Below are 21,415 nucleotides of genomic sequence, written 5' to 3'. Positions count from 1 at the left end.
CCAGCCACGTAGTATATTGCCCAGCCACGTAGTATATTGCCCAGTGACGTCTACTGCCCAGCCACGTAGTATATTGCCCAGCGACGTAGTATATTGCCCAGCGACGTAGTATATTGCCCAATGACGTAGTATATTGCCCAGCCACGTAGTATATTGCCCAGCCACGTAGTATATTGCCCAGTTACGTAGTATATTGCCCAGTGACGTAGTATATTGCCCAGTGACGTAGTATACAGCACAGAGCCACATAGTATATTGCCCAGTGACGTAGTATATTGCCCAGTGACGTAGTATATTGCCCAGTTACTAGTATATTGCCCAGTGACGTAGTATATTGCCCAGCCACGTAGTATATTGCCCAGTGACGTAGTATACAGCACAGAGCCACGTAGTATATTGCACAGCGACGTAGTATACAGCACAGAGTCACGTAGTATATTGCCCTGCCACGTAGTATATTGGGCAGTCACGTAGTATATTGCCCAGCCACGTATGTCACAGGTTAAAAAAATAAAAAATAAACATATACTCACCTCCCGAAGGCGCGTTGTAGTTCTGTCGCCTGTGTGGGGTGCAGGCGGCAGCTTCCGGTCCCAGGGTGTGATGACGTCGCGGTCACGTGACCGTGACGTCACGGCAGGTCCTTCTCGTGCAGGACTTGTGATGACGTCGCGGTCACTTGACCGTGACGTCATGGCAGGTCCTTCTCGCAGACCATCCTTGCCACCGGAAGCTGCCACTTGCATGGACCAGTCACCGGAGTGTCGCGAGGAGCGGGAAAGGCGGCAGAAGGTGAGTATTTAATGATTTTTTATTACTTTTAACATTAGATGTTTTTACTATTGACGCTGCATAGGCAGCGTCAATAGTAAAAACTTGGTCACACAGGGTTAATAGCGGCGGTAACGGAGTGAGTTACCCGCGGCATAACGCAGTCCGTTACCGCTGGCATTAACCCTGTCTGAGCGGTGACTGCGGGGAGTATGGAGCGGGCGCCGGGCACTGACTGCAGGGGAGTAGGGAGGGACTAATCGGACTGTGGCCGTCGCTGATTGGTCGCGGCAGCCATGACAGGCAGCTGGCGAGACCAATCAGCAACTTCGATTCCATGACAGACAGAGGCCGCGACCAATGAATATCCCTGACAGAAAGACAGAAGGACAGACAGACGGAAGTGACCCTTAGACAATTATATAGTAGATTCCACTCTGCAGCCACTATGTGTCCAGTTCAACATGAACATATTTATGAGAGGTCTTCTTTAAGACTGGAATATGAAATGCCAATCTTAGCAAGTTCCTCCCTCTATATGCACTGCATCTCGTGTTGCACAAAAAAAACCTTTCAATTAGAATTTGACCACAGCAATTTTGGCCAAGAAAAAGAGCACATACAAACAGCATGAAATCACTGTGTATTAACCCCTTCACCCCGAAGCCTGTTTTCAACTTCCTGACCAGGCCATTTTTTTTAATTCTGACCACTGTCACTTTATGAGGTCATAACTCTGAAATGCTTCAACGGATCCTGGTGATTCTGAGACTGCTTTCTCGTGACATATTGTACTTTATGATAGTGGTAAAATTTCTTCGATTTGACTTACGTTTATTTGTAAAAAAAAATAAATAAAAAATGGAAATTTGGTAAAAATTTAGAAAATTTAGCAATTTTTAAAAATTTTAGTTTTTATGCCCTTAAATTAGAGAGTCACATCATACAAAATAGTTAATAAATAACATTATCCACATGTCTGCTTTACATCAGCACAATTTTGGAAACAATTTTTTTGTTAGGAAGTTATAAGGGTTAAAAATTGACCAGCGATTTCTCATTTTTACAACAAAATTTGCAAAACTTTTTTTTAGGGACCACCTCACACTTGAAGTGACTTTGAGGGGTCTATATGACAGAAAATGCACAAAAGTGACACCATTCTAAAAACTGCACCCCTCAAGGTACTAAAAACCACATTCAAAAAGTTTATTAACCCTTCAGGTGCATCACAGGAATTTTTGGAATGTTTAAAAAAAATTGAACATTTAACTTTTATTCACAAAATTTTTACTTCAGATCCAATTTGTTTTATTTTACCAGAAGTAACAGGAGAAATTGGACCCCAAAAGTCGTTGTACAATTTGTCCTGAGTACGCCGATGCCCCATATGTTGGGGTAAACCATTGTTTGGGCACATGGCAGAGCTCGGAAGGGAAGGAGTACCATTTGACTTTTCAATGCAAAATTTGCTGGAATTGAGATCGGACACCATGTCGCGTTTGGAGAGCCCCTGATGTGCCTAAACAGTGGAAACCCCCCACGAGTGACACCATTTTGGAAAGTAGACCCCCTAAGGAACTAATCTAGATGTGTGGTGAGCACTTTGAACCTCCAAGTGCTTCACAGAAGTTTATACTGTAGAGCCGTAAAAAAAAAATCATTTTTTTCACAAAAAATAATCTTTTCGCCCCAAATTTTTTATTTTCCCAAGGGTAACAGGACAAATTGGACCCCAAAAGAAGTTGTACAATTTGTCCTGAGTACGCTAATACCCCATATATGGGGGTAAACCACTGTTTGAGCGCATGGCAGAGCTCGGAAGGGAAGGAGTGCCGTTTGACTTTTCAATGCAAAATTGGCTGAAATTGAGATCGGAACCCATGTCGCGTTTGGAGAGCCCCTGATGTGCCTAAACAGTAGAAACCCCCCACAAGTGACCCCATATTGGAAACAAGACCCCCCCAAGGAACTTATTTAGATGTGTTGTGAGAACTTTGAACCCCCAAGTGTTTCACTACAGTTTATAACGCAGAGCCGTGAAAATAAAAAATATATATTTTTTTCCACAAAAATGATATTTTAGCCCTCAAATTTTTATTTTCCCAAGGGTAACAGGACAAATTGGACCCCAAAAGTTGTTGTCCAATTTGTCCTGAGTACGCTGATACTCCATATGTGGGGGTAAACCCCTGTTTGGGCGCACGGGAGAGCTCGGAAGGGAAGGAGCACTGTTTTAGTTTTTCAACGCAGAATTGGCTGGAATTGAGATCGGACGCCATATCGCGTTTGAAGAGCCCCTGATGTGCCTAAACAGTGGAAACCCCCCAATTCTAACTGAAACCCTAACCCAAACACACCCCTAACCCTAATCCCAACCATAACCCTAACCACACCCCTAACCCGAATCCCAACCCTAATCCCAACCGTAAATGTAATCCAAACCCTAACTTTAGCCCCAACCCTAACTTTAGCCCCAACCCTAACCCTAACCTTAGCCCCAACCCTAACCGGAAAATGGAAATAAATACATTTTTTAAAATTTTATTATTTTTCCCTAACTAAGGGGTGATGAAGGGGGGTTGATTTACTTTTATAGCATTTTTTTTGGGCGGATTTTTATGATTGGCAGCCGTCACGCACTAAAAGACGCTTTTAATTGCAAAAAATAGTTTTAGCATCAGCACATTTTGAGAGCTATAATTTATCTATATTTTGGCCAACAGAGTCATGTGAGGTCTTGTTTTTTGCAGGACGAGTTGACGTTTTTATTGGTACCATTTTCGGGCACATGACATTTTTTGATCGCTTTTTATTCTGATTTTTGGGAGGCAGAATGAACAAAAACCAGCAATTCCCGAATTTCTTTTAGGGGGGCGTTTATACCGTTCCACGTGTGGTAAAATTGATAAAGCAGCTTTATTCTTCAGGTCAGTACGATTACAGCGATACCTCATTTATGTCATTTTTTTATGTTTTGGTGCTTTTACACAAAAACTACTTTATATAAAAAATAATTGTTTTTGCATCGCTTTATTCTGAGAGCTATAACTTTTTTATTTTTTTGCTGATGATGCTGTATGGCTGTTTTTTTTTTGCGGGACAAGATGACGTTTTCAGCGGTACCATGTTTATTTATATCCGTCTTTTTGATCGCGTGTTATTCCACTTTTAGTTCGCCGGTATGATAATAAAGCTTTGCTTTTTGCCCTTTTTTTTTTTTGCGGTGTTCACTGAAGGGCTTAACTAGTGGGATAATTTTATAGAGCAGGTTGTTAAGGACGCGGCAATACCAAATATGTGTACTTTTAGGGTATGTGTCCACGGTTAGTAAACGTTGCTTGTTTGACGCTGCGCAGAGCTGCAGCGTCAAACACGCAGCGTCCAGATGTTCCAGCATAGTGGAGGGGATTTTTTGAAATCCCGTGTCCACTATGCATGGAAACACGCACGCGTCGGCCCTGCGACTCCGGACATGCTGCGCGTCTTTTCAGATCGCAGCATGTCCGTGTTACCTGCGGCGACGCTGCGTCGCCGCAAGTAATATCACAGGGCGCTATGCGAGGGTGCGATGATCCTGGATGTGTACAGTTAACACATCCGGCATCATCGCGTCCCAGAAAGGGGGCGGGGCTTAGCGCCGAGCAGCTTCACCGCTCCGGCGATATCGCCGGCCATCCTGAACGTGGACACGCACCCTTATTGTTTTTTTTTTATTTACATAAATAAATGGATTTATTGGGAAATATTTCTAGCCATCTCACTTCAGGACCCGGAAGGAGCCCCGCGGCCATTTTGGATCTGGGGACTCCTTCCAGAACACCGGAACAACACGATCGCGAGCCCCTGTCCCTGCGCGATGCCCCTCTATGTCGCTGTCACTACTCACAGCGGCATCAGAGGGGTTAAATGCCCACGATCGGCGCTAGCGCCGATCGTGGGCATTGCTGCGAGGTGTCAGCTGTTATATACAGCTGACACCCGCACGGGATCGCCGCGGCACTCAGTTTGAGGTCGCGCGATCGTGCCGCCGTACTAGTACTGCGGTTTGCGGGAACTCAGTTCTCTCAGAGCAGTACTAGTACGGCGCATGTCGGGAAGGGGTTAAACAAGCATTAGTGCTACTCCCCCTGAACTTTTTCTTAATGTCTCACCTGGATTCGATAAGACGCTTGGCAGCTTCTGCATATTTAAATAACAATCGTTTTGCTTCTTCTCGATGTTTGATGCGTGATAACCTAAATTAATGAGATATAAAAACAAATCCTCAAGAAAAGAGAAACAAAACAAGTAAAATGCAAAAACAAGTCTGCTGCATATATTACAAAAGTCACTACAATGAAAAGCGGCTATTAACTATAAAAGGGAACTGGACAGTAAATTCATGCTGCCCAAACAACGGTAATGCAGCCTTTCTATTTTACTCAACACTCTGCTGAAGCTGCAGGCAGGGCCGGCGTTAGAGCAAGGCAGACTAGGCAGCTGCCTGGGGCCCCTACTCCCTTGGAGGCCCCCAGCATCTACAGCAGTAGCTTTACTGATAATAGCATTATCAGTGAAGCTTCCGATGTAGAGACTGGTTAAAGACCTGTAGTGACATCACGATCAGGTGACCTGCCATGTGACCGTGATGTCTCCACAGGCCATGTACTCTGGGAATGTTTGTAGCAGTAAAATAGGAGCGTGCAGTAAAGCACAGGAGCAGCGGCCACTGAACCTCCCCCATCAGTGTGATAGAAGTGCTCATTGGCCAGTGCTCCTGTTCTCCTGCACGGAGCCAATAAAGGGAAGGGAGAGAGAGTCCCAGCACCTACCAACCTGAGCTGGCAGATAAGTAGAAGAGCACCCGTCCCACTGTGTGTGGTGCTCCTGGTGATGATGGCTCTTGTCCTGCTGTCAGCAACTCCTGCTCTTGTCGGCAGTCCCAGCAGAGGAGTGGGCAGGGAGGTGTCTGCTGGGACAGTGCTGCTGGGAGCAGGAGGAGCTGCATCTGATAGTGTGGAACATCTCATTCCCTCCAGCATAAAGCAGTGTGTGCGTGTGTGTGTATCTGGGGTGTGTGCAGTGTATGTATGTGTGGTGTGTATAGTGTGTGGCATGTGTAGTGTGTGCTGTCTGTGAGCTATGTGTATGTGAATCACATGTATCAAATGAGCATTTGTTGTGCAGCATGTGTGTGCCGTGTATGTGTGTGTATAAGTGCGTTCCATGTGCGTGTATAAATGCATGCCATGTGAGTGTGTATAAGTGCATGCCATGTATATGTGTGTATATAAGTGCATGCCATGTATATGTGTGTGTATAAGTGCGTGCTATGTATGTGTGTGTGTATAAGTGCGTGCTATGTATGTATGTATGTATGTATAAGTGCGTGCCATGTATGTGTCTGTGTATAAATGCGTGCTATGTATGTATATAAGTGCATGCCATGTATATGTGTGTATATAAGTGCATGCCATGTATATGTGTGTGTATAAGTGCGTGCTATGCATGTGTGTGTGTATAAGTGCGTGCTATGCATTTGTGTGTATAAGTGCGGGCTATGTATGTGTGTGTGTATAAGTGCGTGCTATGCACGTGAGTGTATATAAGTGTGTGCTATGCATGTCTGTGTATAAGTGCGTGCTATGCATGTGTGTGTGTATAAGTGCGTGCTATGCATGTGTGTGTATAAGTGCGTGCTATGCATGTGTGTGTAACAGTGCGTGCTATGCATTTGTGTGTATAAGTGCGGACTATGTAAGTGTGTGTGTATAAGTGCGTGCTATGCACGTGTGTATATAAGTGTGAGCTATGCATGTCTGTGTATAAGTGCGTGCTATGCATGTGTGTGTATAAGTGCGTGCTATGTATGTGTCTGTGTATAAGTGCGTGCTATGTATGTGTGTGTATAAGTGTGTGCTATGCATGTGTGTGTGTATACAGTCATGGCCAAAAGTATTGACACCCCTGCAATTCTGTCAGATAATACTCAGTTTCTTCCTGAAAATGATTGCAAACACAAATTCTTTGGTGTTATTATCTTCATTTAATTTGTCTTAAATGAAAAAACACAAAAGAGAATGAAGCAAAACATTGATCATTTCACACAAAACTCCAAAAGTGGGCCAGACAAAAGTATTGGCACCCTCAGCCTAATACTTGGTTGCACAACCTTTAGCCAAAATAACTGCGAACAACTGCTTCCGGTAACCATCAATGAGTTTCTTACAATGCTCTGCTGGAATTTTAGACCATTCTTCTTTGGCAAACTGCTCCAGGTCCCTGATATTTGAAGGGTGCCTTCTCCAAACTGCCATTTTTAGATCTCTCCACAGGTGTTCTATGGGATTCAGGTCTGGATTCATTGCTGGCCACCTTAGAAGTCTCCAGTGCTTTCTCTCAAACCATTTTCTAGTGCTTTTTGAAGTGTTTTTTGGGTCATTGTCCTGCTGGAAGACCCATGACCTCTGAGGGAGACCCAGCTTTCTCACACTGGTCCCTACATTATGCTGCAAAATTTGTTCGTAGTCTTCAGACTTCATAATGCCATGCATACGGTCAAGCAGTCCAGAGCCAGAGGCAGCAAAGCAACCCCAAAACATCAGGGAACCTCCACCATGTTTGACTGTAGGGACCGTGTTCTTTTCTTTGAATGCCTCTTTTTTTTCTCCAGTAAACTATGTGGATGCCTTTGCCCAAAAATCTCTACTTTTGTCTCATCTGACCAGAGAACATTCTTCCAAATGTTTTAGGCTTTTTCAGGTAAGTTTTGGCAAACTCCAGACTGGCTATTTTATGTCTTGGGGTAAGAAGTGGGGTCTTCCTGGGTCTCCTACCATACAGTCCCTTTTCATTCAGACGCCGACGGATAGTATGGGTTGACACTGTTGTACCCTCGGACTGCAGGGCAGCTTGAACTTGTTTGGATGTTAGTCGAGGTTCTTTATCCAACATCCGCACAATCTTGCGTTGAAATCTCTTGTTAATTTTTCTTTTCCGTCCACATCTAGGGAGGTTAGCCACAGTGCCATGGGCTTTAAACTTCTTGATGACACTGCGCTCGGTAGGCACAGGAACATTCAGGTCTTTGGAGATGGACTTGTAGCCTTGAGATTGCTCATGCTTTCTCACAATTTGGTTTCTCAAGTCCTCAGACAGTTCTTTGGTCTTCTTTCTTTTCTCCATGCTTAATGTGGTACACACAAGGACACAGGACAGAGGTTGAGTCAACTTTAATCCATGTCAACTGGCTGCAAGTGTGATTTAGTTATTGCCAACACCTGTTAGGTGCCACAGGTAAGTTACAGGTGCTGCTAATTACACAAATTAGAGAAGCATCACATGATTTTTCGAACAGTGCCAATACTTTTGTCCACCCACTTTTTTATGTTTGGTGTGGAATTATATCCAGTTTGGCTTTAGGACAATTCTTTTTGTGTTTTGTGATTTAAGACAAATTAAATGAAGATAATAATACCAAAGAATTTGATTGCGCAATCATTTTCAGGAAGAAACTAAGTATTATCTGACAGAATTGCAGGGGTGGCAATACTTTTGGCCATGACTGTAAGTGCGTGCCAAGTATGTGTCTGTGTAAAAGTGCGTGCTATGTATGTGTCTGTGTATAAGTGCGTGCCATGTATGTGTTTGTGTATAAGTGCGTGCGTGTATACAAGTGCGTGACGTGTGTATGTATGTATATATATATATGTGTGTGCCATGTGTACTTGTATGTATACGTGTGCCATATACGTGTGTATAAGTGTGTGCCATGTATATGTGTGCTTAGGTGTGTGATATATATATATATATCATTTTTTGCATTATTCTAACTTGAATATATGTTATTAGTACATGCAGGTGGCTGGGTATAAACACAAAGTGATAGTGTGTGTGTGTGTTTGTGTGAGTGTGTGTCATGCACATTTTTAAATACTGGCTGAACAGACTAGAGTGTGTATATATATATATATATATATATATATATATATATATATATATATATATATATATATATATATATATATATATATACATATATATATACATATATATATATATATATATATATATATATAGCCCTGCTGCTTATAACATGATGCTGTATGGGGACAGATTGATCTACTAGTCTTCTGCCCCCTCATTCTTCCTCGGATGGTCTAAAGAGGCCGAGAAGAGCCAAACGACTTCAATATTGTCAATCACACACATCGAATGGTCTGAACTCAACGCATGTAAATGCAACCAAAATGTTTGAACGTCATGGTGCAATATGTGAGAATTAGGGGGCCTCATTTTAAACTTTTGCCTAGGGCCCCACTCTGTCTAAAACCGGCCCTGGCTGCAGGTCCCCAGCAACTTCTCCCCACCCTGGTCCCTTAGACACACAGAGAGAGAGACCAGTCAGCCTACAAGAGTGGGGCATAAAGAAGCCGCCTGCTTTACAAAGGATGTTTTGTGTGAAACGCCACAGCATTTCAGAGTAAAATAGAGATAATACAGGAATTGTATAACTCTAATGTCAGGCTCCCTTTATATCTGCCTGGAAACAAAAGGGAAGATTATTACCTAATTGGAACGTCATTCATAATCTCCCTGAACATGGATGGAGACACTGTTGGATCACAGTCACTTGGAAGGAGTGGGTCTGGTCCACGGTCTATGGCCTTCCTCTCTAACAGCCAACGGTTAAATGACTCTCGGGGTGGGTCAATGCCTTAAAAAGAAAACAAGAGAACTTGTATTATTAAATACATATATTGATATTGGCTTGCAATATACCGTATATACTCGAGTATAAGCTGAGAATTTCAGCCCATTTTTTAAGGTTGAAATTGCCCCTCTCGGCTTATACTCGATTCATTCCCAGGGGTCGGCAGGGGAGGGGGAGCGGCAGCTGTCTAATCATACTCACCTGCTCCTGGCGCGGTCCCTGCACATCCCTGGTTCTCCGGGCGCCGGCAGCTTCTTCCAGCATTGAGCGGTCACATGGTACCGCTCATTACAGTAATGAATATGGACGCGACTCCACTCCCATAGGGGTGGAGCCGCATATTCATTACTGTAATGAGCGGTACCATGTGACCGCTCAACGCTGGAAGAAGCTGCCGGCGCCCAGAGAACCAGGGACGTGCAGGGACCGTGCCAAGAGCAGGTGAGTATAATGGGGGTCATTGCGCGATATTCACTTGTCCGCGTTCCATCGCCGCTCAGTCTTCCATGTCCTCTGCTGTGACGTTCAGGTCAGAGGGTGCGATGACGTGGTTAGTGTGCGCCCCCTGCCTGTACGTCAGTGCAGAAGACGCAGCAACGCCTGGCGGTGGAACAGGGAAAGGTGACTATAGCAAGTGCCGGGTGCCTGAGCGACGAGAAGCGAGTATGTCATTATTATTATTTTTTTTTTTTTTAAATCGCAGCAACAGCATATGGGGCAAATGTGTCTATGGAGCATCTTATGGGGCCATAATCAGCATTTGTGCAGCATTATATGGGGCAAATGTCTGTATGGAGCATCTTATGGGGTCATAATCAATATTTGTGCAGCATTAAATGGGGCGTATTTTAACCCCTTCATGACCCAGCCTATTTTGACCTTAATGACCTGGCCATTTTTTGCAATTCTGACCAGTGTCCCTTTATGAGGTAATAACTCAGGAACGCTTCAACGGATCCAAGCGGTTCTGAGTTTGTTTTTTCGTGACATATTGGGCTTCATGTTAGTGGTAAATTTAGGTCAATAATTTCTGCGTTTATTTGTGAAAAAAATGGAAATTTGGCGAAAATTTTGAAAATTTCGCAATTTTCAAATTTTGAATTTTTATTCTGTTAAATCAGAGAGTTATGTGACACAAAATAGTTAATAAATAACATTTCCCACATGTATACTTTACATCAGCACAATTTTGGAACCAAAATTTTTTTTTGCTAGGAAGTTATAAAGGTTAAAATTTGACCAGTGATTTCTCATTTTTACAACAAAATTTACAAAATCATTTTTTTTAGGGACCACCTCACATTTGAAGTCAGTTTGAGGGGTCTATATGGCTGAAAATACCCCAAAGTGACACAATTCTAAAAACTACACCCCTCAAGGTGCTTAAAACCACATTCAAGAAGTTTGTTAACCCTTCAGGTGTTTCACAGCAGCAGAAGCAACATGGAAGGAAAATATGAACATTTAACTTTTTAGTCACAAAAATGATCTTTTAGCAACAATTTTTTTATTTTCCCAAGGGTAAAAGGAGAAACTGGACCATGAACGTTGTTGTCCAATTTGTCCTGAGTACGCTGATACCTCATATGTGGGGGTAAACCACTGGTTGGGCGCATGGCAGGGCTCGGAAGGGAAGGAGCGCCATTTGACTTTTTGAATGAAAATTTGGCTCCAATCTTCAGCGGATAGCATGTCACGTTTGGAGAGCCCCCGTGTGCCTAAACATTGGAGCTCCCCCACAAGTGACCCCAATTTGGAAACTAGACGCCCCAATGAACTTATCGTGATGCATAGTGAGCACTTTAAACCCCCAGGTGCTTCACAAATTGATCCGTAAAAATGAAAACGTACTTTTTTTTCACAAAAAAATTATTTTAGCCTCAATTTCTTCATTTTCACATGGGCAACAGGATAAAATGGATCCTAAAATTTGTTGGGAAATTTCTCCTGAGTACACCGATACCTCATATGTGGGGGTAAACCACTGTTTGGGCATATGGTAAGGCTCGGAAGGGAAGGAGCGCCATTTGACTTTTTGAATGAAAAATGATCTCCATCGTTAGCGGACACCATGTCGCGTTTGGAGAGCCCCTGTGTGCCTAAACATTGGAGCTCCCACACAAGTGACCCCATTTTGGAAACTAGACCCCCCAAGGAACTTATCTAGATGCATAGTGAGCACTTTAAACCCTTATGTGCTTCAGAAATTGATCCATAAAATGAAAAAGTGCTTTTTTTTCACAAAAAAAATTCTTTTAGCCTCAATATTTTCATTTTCACATGGGCAACAGGATAAAATGGATCCTAAAATTTGTTGGCCAATTTCTCCTGAGTACGCCGATATCTCATATGTGGGGGTAAACCACTGTTTGGGCGCACGGCAAGGCTCGGAAGGGAAGGAGCGCCATTTGACTTTTTGAATGGAAAATTAGCTCCAATCATTAGCGGACACCATGTCGCCTTTGGAGAGCCCCTGTGTGCCTAAACACTGGAGCTCCCCCACAAGTGACCCCATTTTGGAAACTAGACCCCCCCAAGGAACTTATCTAGATGCATAGTGAGCACTTTAAACCACCAGGTGCTTCACAGAAGTTTATAACGCAGAGCCGTGAAAGTAAAAAATAATTTTTCTTTCCTCAAAAATTATTTTTTAGCCCGGACTTTTTTATTTTCCCAAGGGTAACAGGGGAAATTGGACCCCAATAGTTATTGTCCAGTTTCTCCTGAGTACGCTGATACCCCATATGTGGGGGTAAACCACTGTTTGGGCACACGGCAGGGTTCGGAAGGGAAGGCACGCCATTTGGCTTTTTGAATGGAAAATTAGCTCCAATCATTAGCGGACACCATGTCGCGTTTGGAGAGCCCCTGTGTGCCTAAACATTGGAGCTCCCCTACAAGTGACCCCATTTTGGAAACTAGACCTCCGAAGGAACTAATCTAGATGTGTGGTGAGCACTTTGAACCCCCAAGTGCTTCACAGAAGTTTACAACGCAGAGCTGTGAAAATAAAAAATCATTTTTCTTTCCTCAAAAATGATGTTTTAGCAAGCAATTATTTATTTTCACAAGGCTAAAAGGAGAAATTGGACCCCAATAGTTGTTGCCCAGTTTGTCTCAAGTATGCTGTTATCCCATATGTGGGGGTAAACCACTATTTGGGCACACGCCGGGGCTCGGAAGGGAAGTAGTGACGTTTTGAAATGCAGACTTTGATGGAATGGTCTGCGGGCGTCACGTTGCATTTGCAGAGACCCTGATGTGTCTAAACAGTAGAAACCCCCCACAAGTGACCCTATTTTGGAAACTAGACCCCCAAAGGAACTTATCTAGATATGTGGTGAGCACTTTGAACCCCAAGTGCTTCACAGAAGTTTACAACGCAGAGCCGTGAAAATAAAAAATCATTTTTATTTCCTCAAAAATGATGTTTTAGCAAGCAATTTTTTATTTTCACAAGGGTAACAGATGAAATTGGACCCCAATAGTTGTTGCCCAGTTTGTCCCGAGTATGCTGGTACTCCGTACGTGGGGGTAAACCACTGTTTGGTTGCACGTTGGGGCTCAGAAGGGAGGGTGCACCATTTGACTTTTGGAACGCAAGATTGGCTGGAATCAATGGTGGCGCCATGTTGCGTTTGGAGACCCCTGATGTGCCTAAACAGTGGAAACCTCTCAATTCTAACTCCAGCACTAACCCCAACACACCCCTAACCCTAATCCCAACTCTAGCCATAACCCTAACCCCAACACACCCCTAACCACAACCCTAACCCAACACACCCCTAACCCTAATTCCAACCCTAATTTCAACCCTAACCACAACCCTAACCCCAACACACCCCTAACCATAACCCTAACCACAAGCCTAATCTTAAACCTATTTCCAACCCTAGCCCTAATTCCATCCCTAACCCTAAGGCTATGTGCCCACGTTGTGGATTCGTGTGAGATTTTTCCGCACCATTTTTGAAAAATCCGCAGGTAAAAGGCACTGCGTTTTACCTGCGGATTTACCACAGATTTCCAGTGGTTTTTGTGCGGATTTCACCTGCGGATTCCTATTGAGGAACAGGTGTAAAACGCTGCGGAATCCGCACAAAGAATTGATATGCTGCGTAAAATACAACGCAGCGTTTCTGCGCGGTATTTTCCTCACCATGGGCACAGCGGATTTGGTTTTCCAAAGATTTACATGGAACTGTAAACCTGTTGGAAAACTGCTACGAATCCGCAGCAGCCAATCCGCTGCGGATCCGCAGCCAAATCCACACCGTGTGCACATAGCCTAATTCTAAGGCTATGTGCACACGCTGCGGAAAACGCTGCGGATCCGCAGCTGCGGGGCCGCAGCAGTTTCCCTTGAGATTATAGTTCAATGTAAATCTATGGGAAACAAAAAACGCTGTGCCCATGCTGCGGAAAAAACTGCGCGGAAACGCAGCGGTTTACATTCCGCAGCATGTCACTTCTTTCTGCGGATTCCGCAGCGGTTTTACAACTGCTCCAATAGAAAAACGCAGTTGTAAAACCGCAGTGAAATCCGCAGAAAAACCACGTTGAATCCGCGATAAGTCCGCAGCGGTTTTACACTGCGAATTTATCAAATGCGCTGTGGAAAAATCCACAGAGGACCAGAATACCCTAACCCTAAGGAAAAATCCACAGAGGACCAGAAAACCCTAACCCTAACCCTGGTTCTGAACCTAGTGGGGAAAAAAAATATATATATATATTTTCTTTATTTTATTGTTGTCCCTAGCTATAAGGGTGATAAAGGGGGGGGGAGGTCATTTACATTTTTTTTTATTTTGATCACTGTGATAGGTTTACACAGTGATCAAAATGTACATGGAACGAATCTGCCGGCAGGCAGATTCGGCGGGCGTACTGCGCATGCGCCCGCCATTTTGGAAGATGGCGGCGCCCAGGGAGGAGACGGACCGACACCGGGAGGCTCGGTAAGTATGTGGGGGTAAGGGGGGGAGCTCGGGGGGTGGATCGGAGCACAGGGGAGGTGGATCGGAGCAAGGAAGGAGCGGGCAGGAGGACGGGGGAGCGGACAGGAGGATGGAGAGGACCGGGCCACATAACGGACGACTGGGGAGGCGATCGGTGGTGGGGGGGGGGGAAGATCAGGTTTTCCAGCCATGGCCGATGATATTGCAGCATCGGCCATGGCTGGATTGCAATATTTCACCATTTTCATAGGTGAAATATTGCAAATTGCTCTGATTGGCTGTTGCACTTTCAACAGCCAATCAGAGCGATCGTAGCCACGTGGGGGCAAAGCCACCCCCCCTGGGCTAAAGTACCACTCCCCCTGTCCCTGCAGATCGGGCAAAATAGGAGTTAACCCTTTCACCCGATCTGCAGGGACGCGATCATTCTGTGACACAGCATATGCGTCACAGGTCGGATTGGCACCGACTTTCATGACGCATACGCTGTGTCACAGGTCGGGAAGGGGTTAATATGGAGCATCTTATGGGGCTCATCATGAACCGTATGGAGCATTATATGGAGCTCCTGAATCAATATGGATATTCAAAAACACTTAACCTACTGATGTCTCAATGAATTTTACTTTTATTGGTATCTATTTTTATTTTTGACATTTACCGGTAGCTGCTGCATTTTCCACCCTAGGCTTATACTCGAGTCATTACGTTTTCCCAGTTTTTTGTGGCAAAATTAGGGGTCTCGGCTTATACTCGTGTATATACGGTAACTGTACTATAACTGCCAGTTCTTTTAAATTGCCTATTAAACAGACCTCATCTTTTTGTAACAAAACGCAAATATAGCATGGATATGGTGATTGTGCCAGAAGCACAAAAGAAACACACTGACAAACTTTTTCTTTTCTTTTTAGCAACACAAAGTTACAACTGCAAACACAAATGTGGAAAATTGTGGTAGATTTGCCCTGCGTATGGCCTTATCACTCCAAAGTGTGAGCCAACTGTACAGCACGGCTGGGTTCTCATGTGCGATTGCAGGCTTCTGTTGTACAGAGTGTACATGCTGGTCTCCAGGGAAACACTGTCCACATGCCATAATGTACATAGGGAGTCATCACAGATTTATTTGCATAGAGATACTGTACACGGCTCAGTAATGCAGAGAAACACTGTGAAAGATTCACTGCAATACTCCAGAAAGTCTCTAGGTCAAAACTTTAGTTTAGGCCATTTTTATTTATTTAATTGTCTAAGGGTCACTTCCGTCTGTCTGTCTGTCACGGATATTCATTGGTTGCGGCCTCTGTCTGTTATGGAACCCAAGTCGCTGATTGGTCGTGGCAAAACAGCCACGACCAATCAGCGACGGGCACAGTCCGGCGGAAAAATGGCCGCTCCTTCCTCCCCGCAGTCAGTGCCCGCGCCATACTCCCCTCCAGTCTGCCCTCACACAGGGTTAATGGCAGCGGTAACGGACCGCGTTATGCCGCGGTGTAATGCACTCCGTTACCGTTGCTATTAACCATGTGTGACCAACTTTTTACTATTCATGCTGCCCATGCAGCATGAATAGTAAAACGATCTAATGTTAAAAATAATAAAAAAAATTAAAAATCGTTATATACTCACCGTCCGTCGGCCCCCGGATCGACAACAGGCCTTTCCCGCTCGCGACGCTCCGGTAACCGGTCCATGCTGCGATCTCGCGAGATGATGACATAGCGGTCACGCGAGACCGCTACATCATCATCTGGAGAGACCGCAATGCACTCTTGAGACCGGAGGGCACGAGCAGCGTCGGTAACCGCTTCGCTTGGATCCGGGGGCTCCGAAAGGTGAGTATATAACTATTTTTTATTTTATTTCTTTTTTTTAACAGGGATATGATGCCCACATTGCTATATACTACGTGGGCTGGGCAATATACTACATGGGCTGGGCAATATACAATGTGGCTGGGCAATATACTACATGGGCTGCGCTATATACTACGTGGCTGCGCAATATACAACGTGGGCTGCGCAATGTACAACGTGGGCTGCGCAATGTACAACGTGGGCTGCGCAATGTGCAACGTGGGCTGCGCAATGTGCAACGTGGGCTGCGCAATGTGCAATGTGGGCTGCGCAATGTGCAACGTGGGCTGCGCAATGTGCAACGTGGGCTGCGCAATGTGCAACTTGGGCTGCGCAATGTGCAACGTGGGCTGCGCAATGTGCAACGTGGGCTGCGCAATGTGCAACGTGGGCTGCGCAATTTGCAACGTGGGCTGCACAATTTGCAACGTGGGCTGCGCAATGTACAACGTGGGCTGCGCAATGTACAACGTGGGCTGCGCAATGTACAACCTTGGCTGCGCAATATACTACGTGGGCTGCGCAATATACTACGTGGGCTGCGCAATATACTACGTGGGCTGGGCAATATACTACGTGGCTGGGCAATATACTACGTGGGCTGTGCTATATACTACGTGCCTGGGCAATATACAACGTGGGCTGCGCAATATACAACGTGGGCTGCGCAATGTACTGCGTGGGCTGCACAATGTACTGCGTGGCTGTGCAATATACTACGTGGGCTGTGCTATACACTACACATACATATTCTAGAATACCCGATGCGTTAGAATCGGGCCACCATCTAGTGGATTTATATTCAATAACATGTATATCTGCTACTTGTACATTCTTTCACAGAGCGCTGTAATATTACATTACGTTTTTACTCTTAAATAGTGATGAGTGTGTATACTCGTTGCTCGAGTTTTCCCGAGCATGTCCAGTTGGTCTCCGAGTATTTTGGCATGCTCGGAGATTTAGTTTTCCTCACCACAGCTGCATGATTTGTGACTGCTAGACAGGCTGAATACATGTGGGAATTCCCTAACAAACAGGCAACCCCCACATGTATTCAACCTGTCTAGCAGTCGCAAATCATTTACAGTGGGGCAAAAAAGTATTTAGTCATTCAGCAATAGTGCAAGTTCCACCACTTAAAAAGATGAGAGGCGTCTGTAATTTAGATCATAGGTAGACCTCAACTATGGGAGACAAACTGAGAAAAAAAAATCCAGAAAATCACATTGTCTGTTTTTTTAACATTTTATTTGCATATTATGGTGGAAAATAAGTATTTGGTCAGAAACAAACAATCAAGATTTCTGGCTCTCACAGACCTGTAACTTCTTCTTTAAGAGTCTCCTCTTTCCTCCACTCATTACCTGTAGTAATGGCATCTGTTTAAACTTGTTATCAGTATAAAAAGACACCTGTGCACACCCTCAAACAGTCTGACTCCAAACTCCACTATGGTGAAGACCAAAGAGCTGTCAAAGGACACCAGAAACAAAATTGTAGCCCTGCACCAGGCTGGGAAGACTGAATCTGCAATCGACAACCAGCTTGGAGTGAAGAAATCAACAGTGGGAGCAATAATTAGAAAATGGAAGACATACAAGACCACTGATAATCTCCCTCGATCTGGGGCTCCACGCAAAATCCCACCCCGTGGGGTCAGAATGATCACAAGAACGGTGAGCAAAAATCCCAGAACCACGCGGGGGGACCTAGTGAATGAACTGCAGAGAGCTGGGACCAATGTAACAAGGCCTACCATAAGTAACACACTACGCCACCATGGACTCAGATCCTGCAGTGCCAGATGTGTCCCACTGCTTAAGCCAGTACATGTCCGGGCCCGTCTGAAGTTTGCTAGAGAGCATTTGGATGATCCAGAGGAGTTTTGTGAGAATGTCCTATGGTCTGATGAAACCAAACTGGAACGGTTTGGTAGAAACACAACTTGTCGTGTTTGGAGGAAAAAGAATACTGAGTTGCATCCATCAAACACCATACCTACTGTAAAGCATGGTGGTGGAAACATCATGCTTTGGGGCTGTTTCTCTGCAAAGGGGCCAGGACGACTGATCCGGGTACATGAAAGAATGAATGGGGCCATGTATCGTGAGATTTTGAGTGCAAACCTCCTTCCATCAGCAAGGGCATTGAAGATGAAACGTGGCTGGGTCTTTCAACATGACAATGATCCAAAGCACACCGCCAGGGCAACGAAGGAGTGGCTTCGTAAGAAGCATTTCAAGGTCCTGGAGTGGCCTAGCCAGTCTCCAGATCTCAACCCTATAGAAAACCTTTGGAGGGAGTTGAAAGTCCATGTTGCCAAGCGAAAAGCCAAAAACATCACTGCTCTCGAGGAGATCTGCATGGAGGAATGGGCCAACATACCAACAACAGTGTGTGGCAACCTTGTGAAGACTTACAGTAAACGTTTGACCTCTGTCATTGCCAACAAAGGATATATTACAAAGTATTGAGATGAAATTTTGTTTCTGACCAAATACTTATTTTCCACCATAATATGCAAATAAAATGTTAAAAAAAAAGACAATGTGATTTTCTGGATTTTTTTTTCTCAGTTTGTCTCCCATAGTTGAGGTCTACCTATGATCTAAATTACAGACGCCTCTCATCTTTTTAAGTGGTGGAACTTGCACTATTGCTGAATGACTAAATACTTTTTTGCCCCACTGTAGCTGTGGTGAGGAAAACTAAATCTCCAAGCACGACCAAAGACTCAGAGACCATCCGAGCGTGCTCGGGAAAACCCGAGCAACGACTATACTTGCTCATCACTACTCTTAACCCATTTACCCCCAAGTGTGTTTTCACCTTCATGACCAGACCAAATTTTATAATTCTGAGAAGTGTCCCTTTTTCGGGACAGTGGTAAAATTTCTTAGATATGACAAGCATTTATTTGTGAAAAAAATGGAAATTGTGAACATTTTTCAATTTTAAAAGTTTTAGTTTTTTTGCCCTTAAATCAGAGAGCTATGTCACTCAAAATAGTTAATAAATAACATTTCCCACATGTATACTTTACATCACCTCAATTTTTTAAACATCATTTTTTTGTATTAGGAAGTTATAAGGGTTAAAAGTTGACCAGCGATTTCTCATTTTTCCAACAAAATGTACAAAACCATTTCTTTTAGGGACCACCTCATGTGAAGTGAGTTTGAGGGGCCTAAATGACAGAAAATACCTTCGAGTGACACCATTCTAAAAACTGCACCCCTCAAGGTGCTCAAAACCACATTCAAGTTTATTAACCCTTCAGGTGCTTCACAGGAATTCATGTTATGTGGAAGGAAAAAATTAACATCTAACTTTCATAAAAATTTTAGTTTAGACACTTTTTTTTATTTTTGCAAGGGTAACAGGAAAAATTTGTTGTGTAATTTCTCCTGAGCATGCGGATACCCCACATGTGGGGGAAAACCACTGTTTGGGCACATGGCAGGGCTTGGAAAGAAAGGAGCACCGTTTGACTTTTTGAATTCTCCTGGAATAATTAGTGGTCGCCATGCCGTGTTTGGAGAGTCCTCGATATGCCTAAACTGTGGAAACTGCTTAGAAGTGATACCATTTTGGAAACAAGACCCGTCAAGGAACTTATCTAAATGTGTGGTGAACACCTTGAACCACCAAGGTGCTTCACAAAAGTTTTTAACATTGAGCTGTGAGAATAAAAATTAAATAAAAAAAAAAATAAAATTAAATAAAAATCACATTTTACCCACAAAAATGTTTTTTAACCCCAAATTTTGCATTTTCACAGGAGTAACAAGAGAAATTGCACCATACAATGTGTTATGCAATTTCTTCTGAGTATGCCAATACCCCATATGTGGAGGAAAACTACTGTTTGGGCGCACGGCAGGGCTCGGAATGAAAGAGCACCATTTGACTTTTTTAACGTAAAATTTGCTGGAATAATTGGTGGAAGCTATGCCACGTTTGGAGAGCCCCTGACAGGTCTAAACAGTGGAAACCACCCACAAGTGACACCATTTTGGAAAATAGATCCCTCAAGTAATGTATCTAGATGTGTGGTTAGCGTCTTAGGGTATGTGCACACGATGCAGATTTAGTGCAGAATTGGTGCAGATCTGCAGCAGATTTTTCTGCAGCAGAAACGCTGCAGAACTGCACTGTGATTTACAGTACAATGTAAATCAATGTGAAAAAAAAAGCTGTGCACATGGTGCAGAAAAATCTGCGCAGAAACGCTGCAGATTTCAAAGAAGTGCATGTCAATTCTTTTGTGCAGTTCTGCAGCGTTTCTTCACCCCTCCATTATAGAAATAGAATCTGCACAAAAAAACGCATAAAAAACGCAGCTGCGGATTCTGCCAGGAGATGCAGATTTTGTGCAGAAAATTCTGCACCTCTTTTCTTACGTGTGCACATAGCCTTAGGCTATGTGGTTTTCTATAATGGAATGGGTACAAAAACGCTGCAGATTCACAAAAAAAAAGTGACATGCTACTTCTTTTAAACCGCAGCGTTTCCGCAAAGTGTGCACAGCATTTTTTTTCTCATTGATTTACTTTGTACTGTAAATCAATTGCGGATCTGCAGCGTTTCAGCACTGCAAAAAACGCTGCGGATCCGCAGAGAATCCGCAACGTGTGCACATACCCTTAAACCCCCAGGTGCTTCACAGCAGTTTAAATAAAAAAATATATATAATGTTTCCCACAAAAGTTATTTTAGCCCAAATTATTTTCACGAGTGTAACAAGACAAAATGCACCCCAAAAATTGTTGTGCAATTTCTCCTGAGTACACAGATACCCCATATGTTGTCGAAAACTACTTTTAACCCCTTTCCGACATCGGGCGTAATAGTACGTCGATGTCGGACTCCCTCCCTTTGAAACGGGCTCTGGCGCTGAGCACACATCTTTTCCGAAGCATGTCAGCTGTTTTGAACAGCTGACATGTGCCTCTAACAGCCGCAGGTGGAATCATGATCCACCCACTGCTTTTAAGTAGTTAAATGCCACTGTCAAACACTGACAGCAGCTTTTAGCATGGGCTTCCAGCAAGTACACTGGAAACTCCGCCCATGTCCGCAGGTCGCCGATGGGTTGGCATGACAACCAGAGGTCTCCAGCAGAC

At 44.0% G+C, this 21,415-nt stretch overlaps 1 protein-coding gene across 2 annotated transcripts in view; it reads right to left on the bottom strand.

Moving 5' to 3' along the window:
• The window catches only part of PCIF1 (phosphorylated CTD interacting factor 1), a 128,862-nt gene that overhangs the window by 41,839 nt on the left and 65,608 nt on the right, over positions 1-21,415 (bottom strand). For both annotated transcript variants that reach the window (XM_077251689.1, XM_077251690.1), the window contains exons 7-8: positions 9,322-9,469; positions 4,926-5,009 (exon numbers count right to left, since the gene is read on the bottom strand). In XM_077251689.1, coding sequence (XP_077107804.1) covers positions 4,926-5,009; positions 9,322-9,469 — 232 coding nt within the window. The remainder of the gene's footprint in view (positions 1-4,925; positions 5,010-9,321; positions 9,470-21,415) is intronic.

The sequence above is a fragment of the Ranitomeya variabilis genome, chromosome 4 (assembly GCF_051348905.1).
Source record: "Ranitomeya variabilis isolate aRanVar5 chromosome 4, aRanVar5.hap1, whole genome shotgun sequence".
NCBI lineage: Eukaryota > Metazoa > Chordata > Amphibia > Anura > Dendrobatidae > Ranitomeya > Ranitomeya variabilis.
This window is presented reverse-complemented; position numbering and strand designations above follow the sequence as displayed.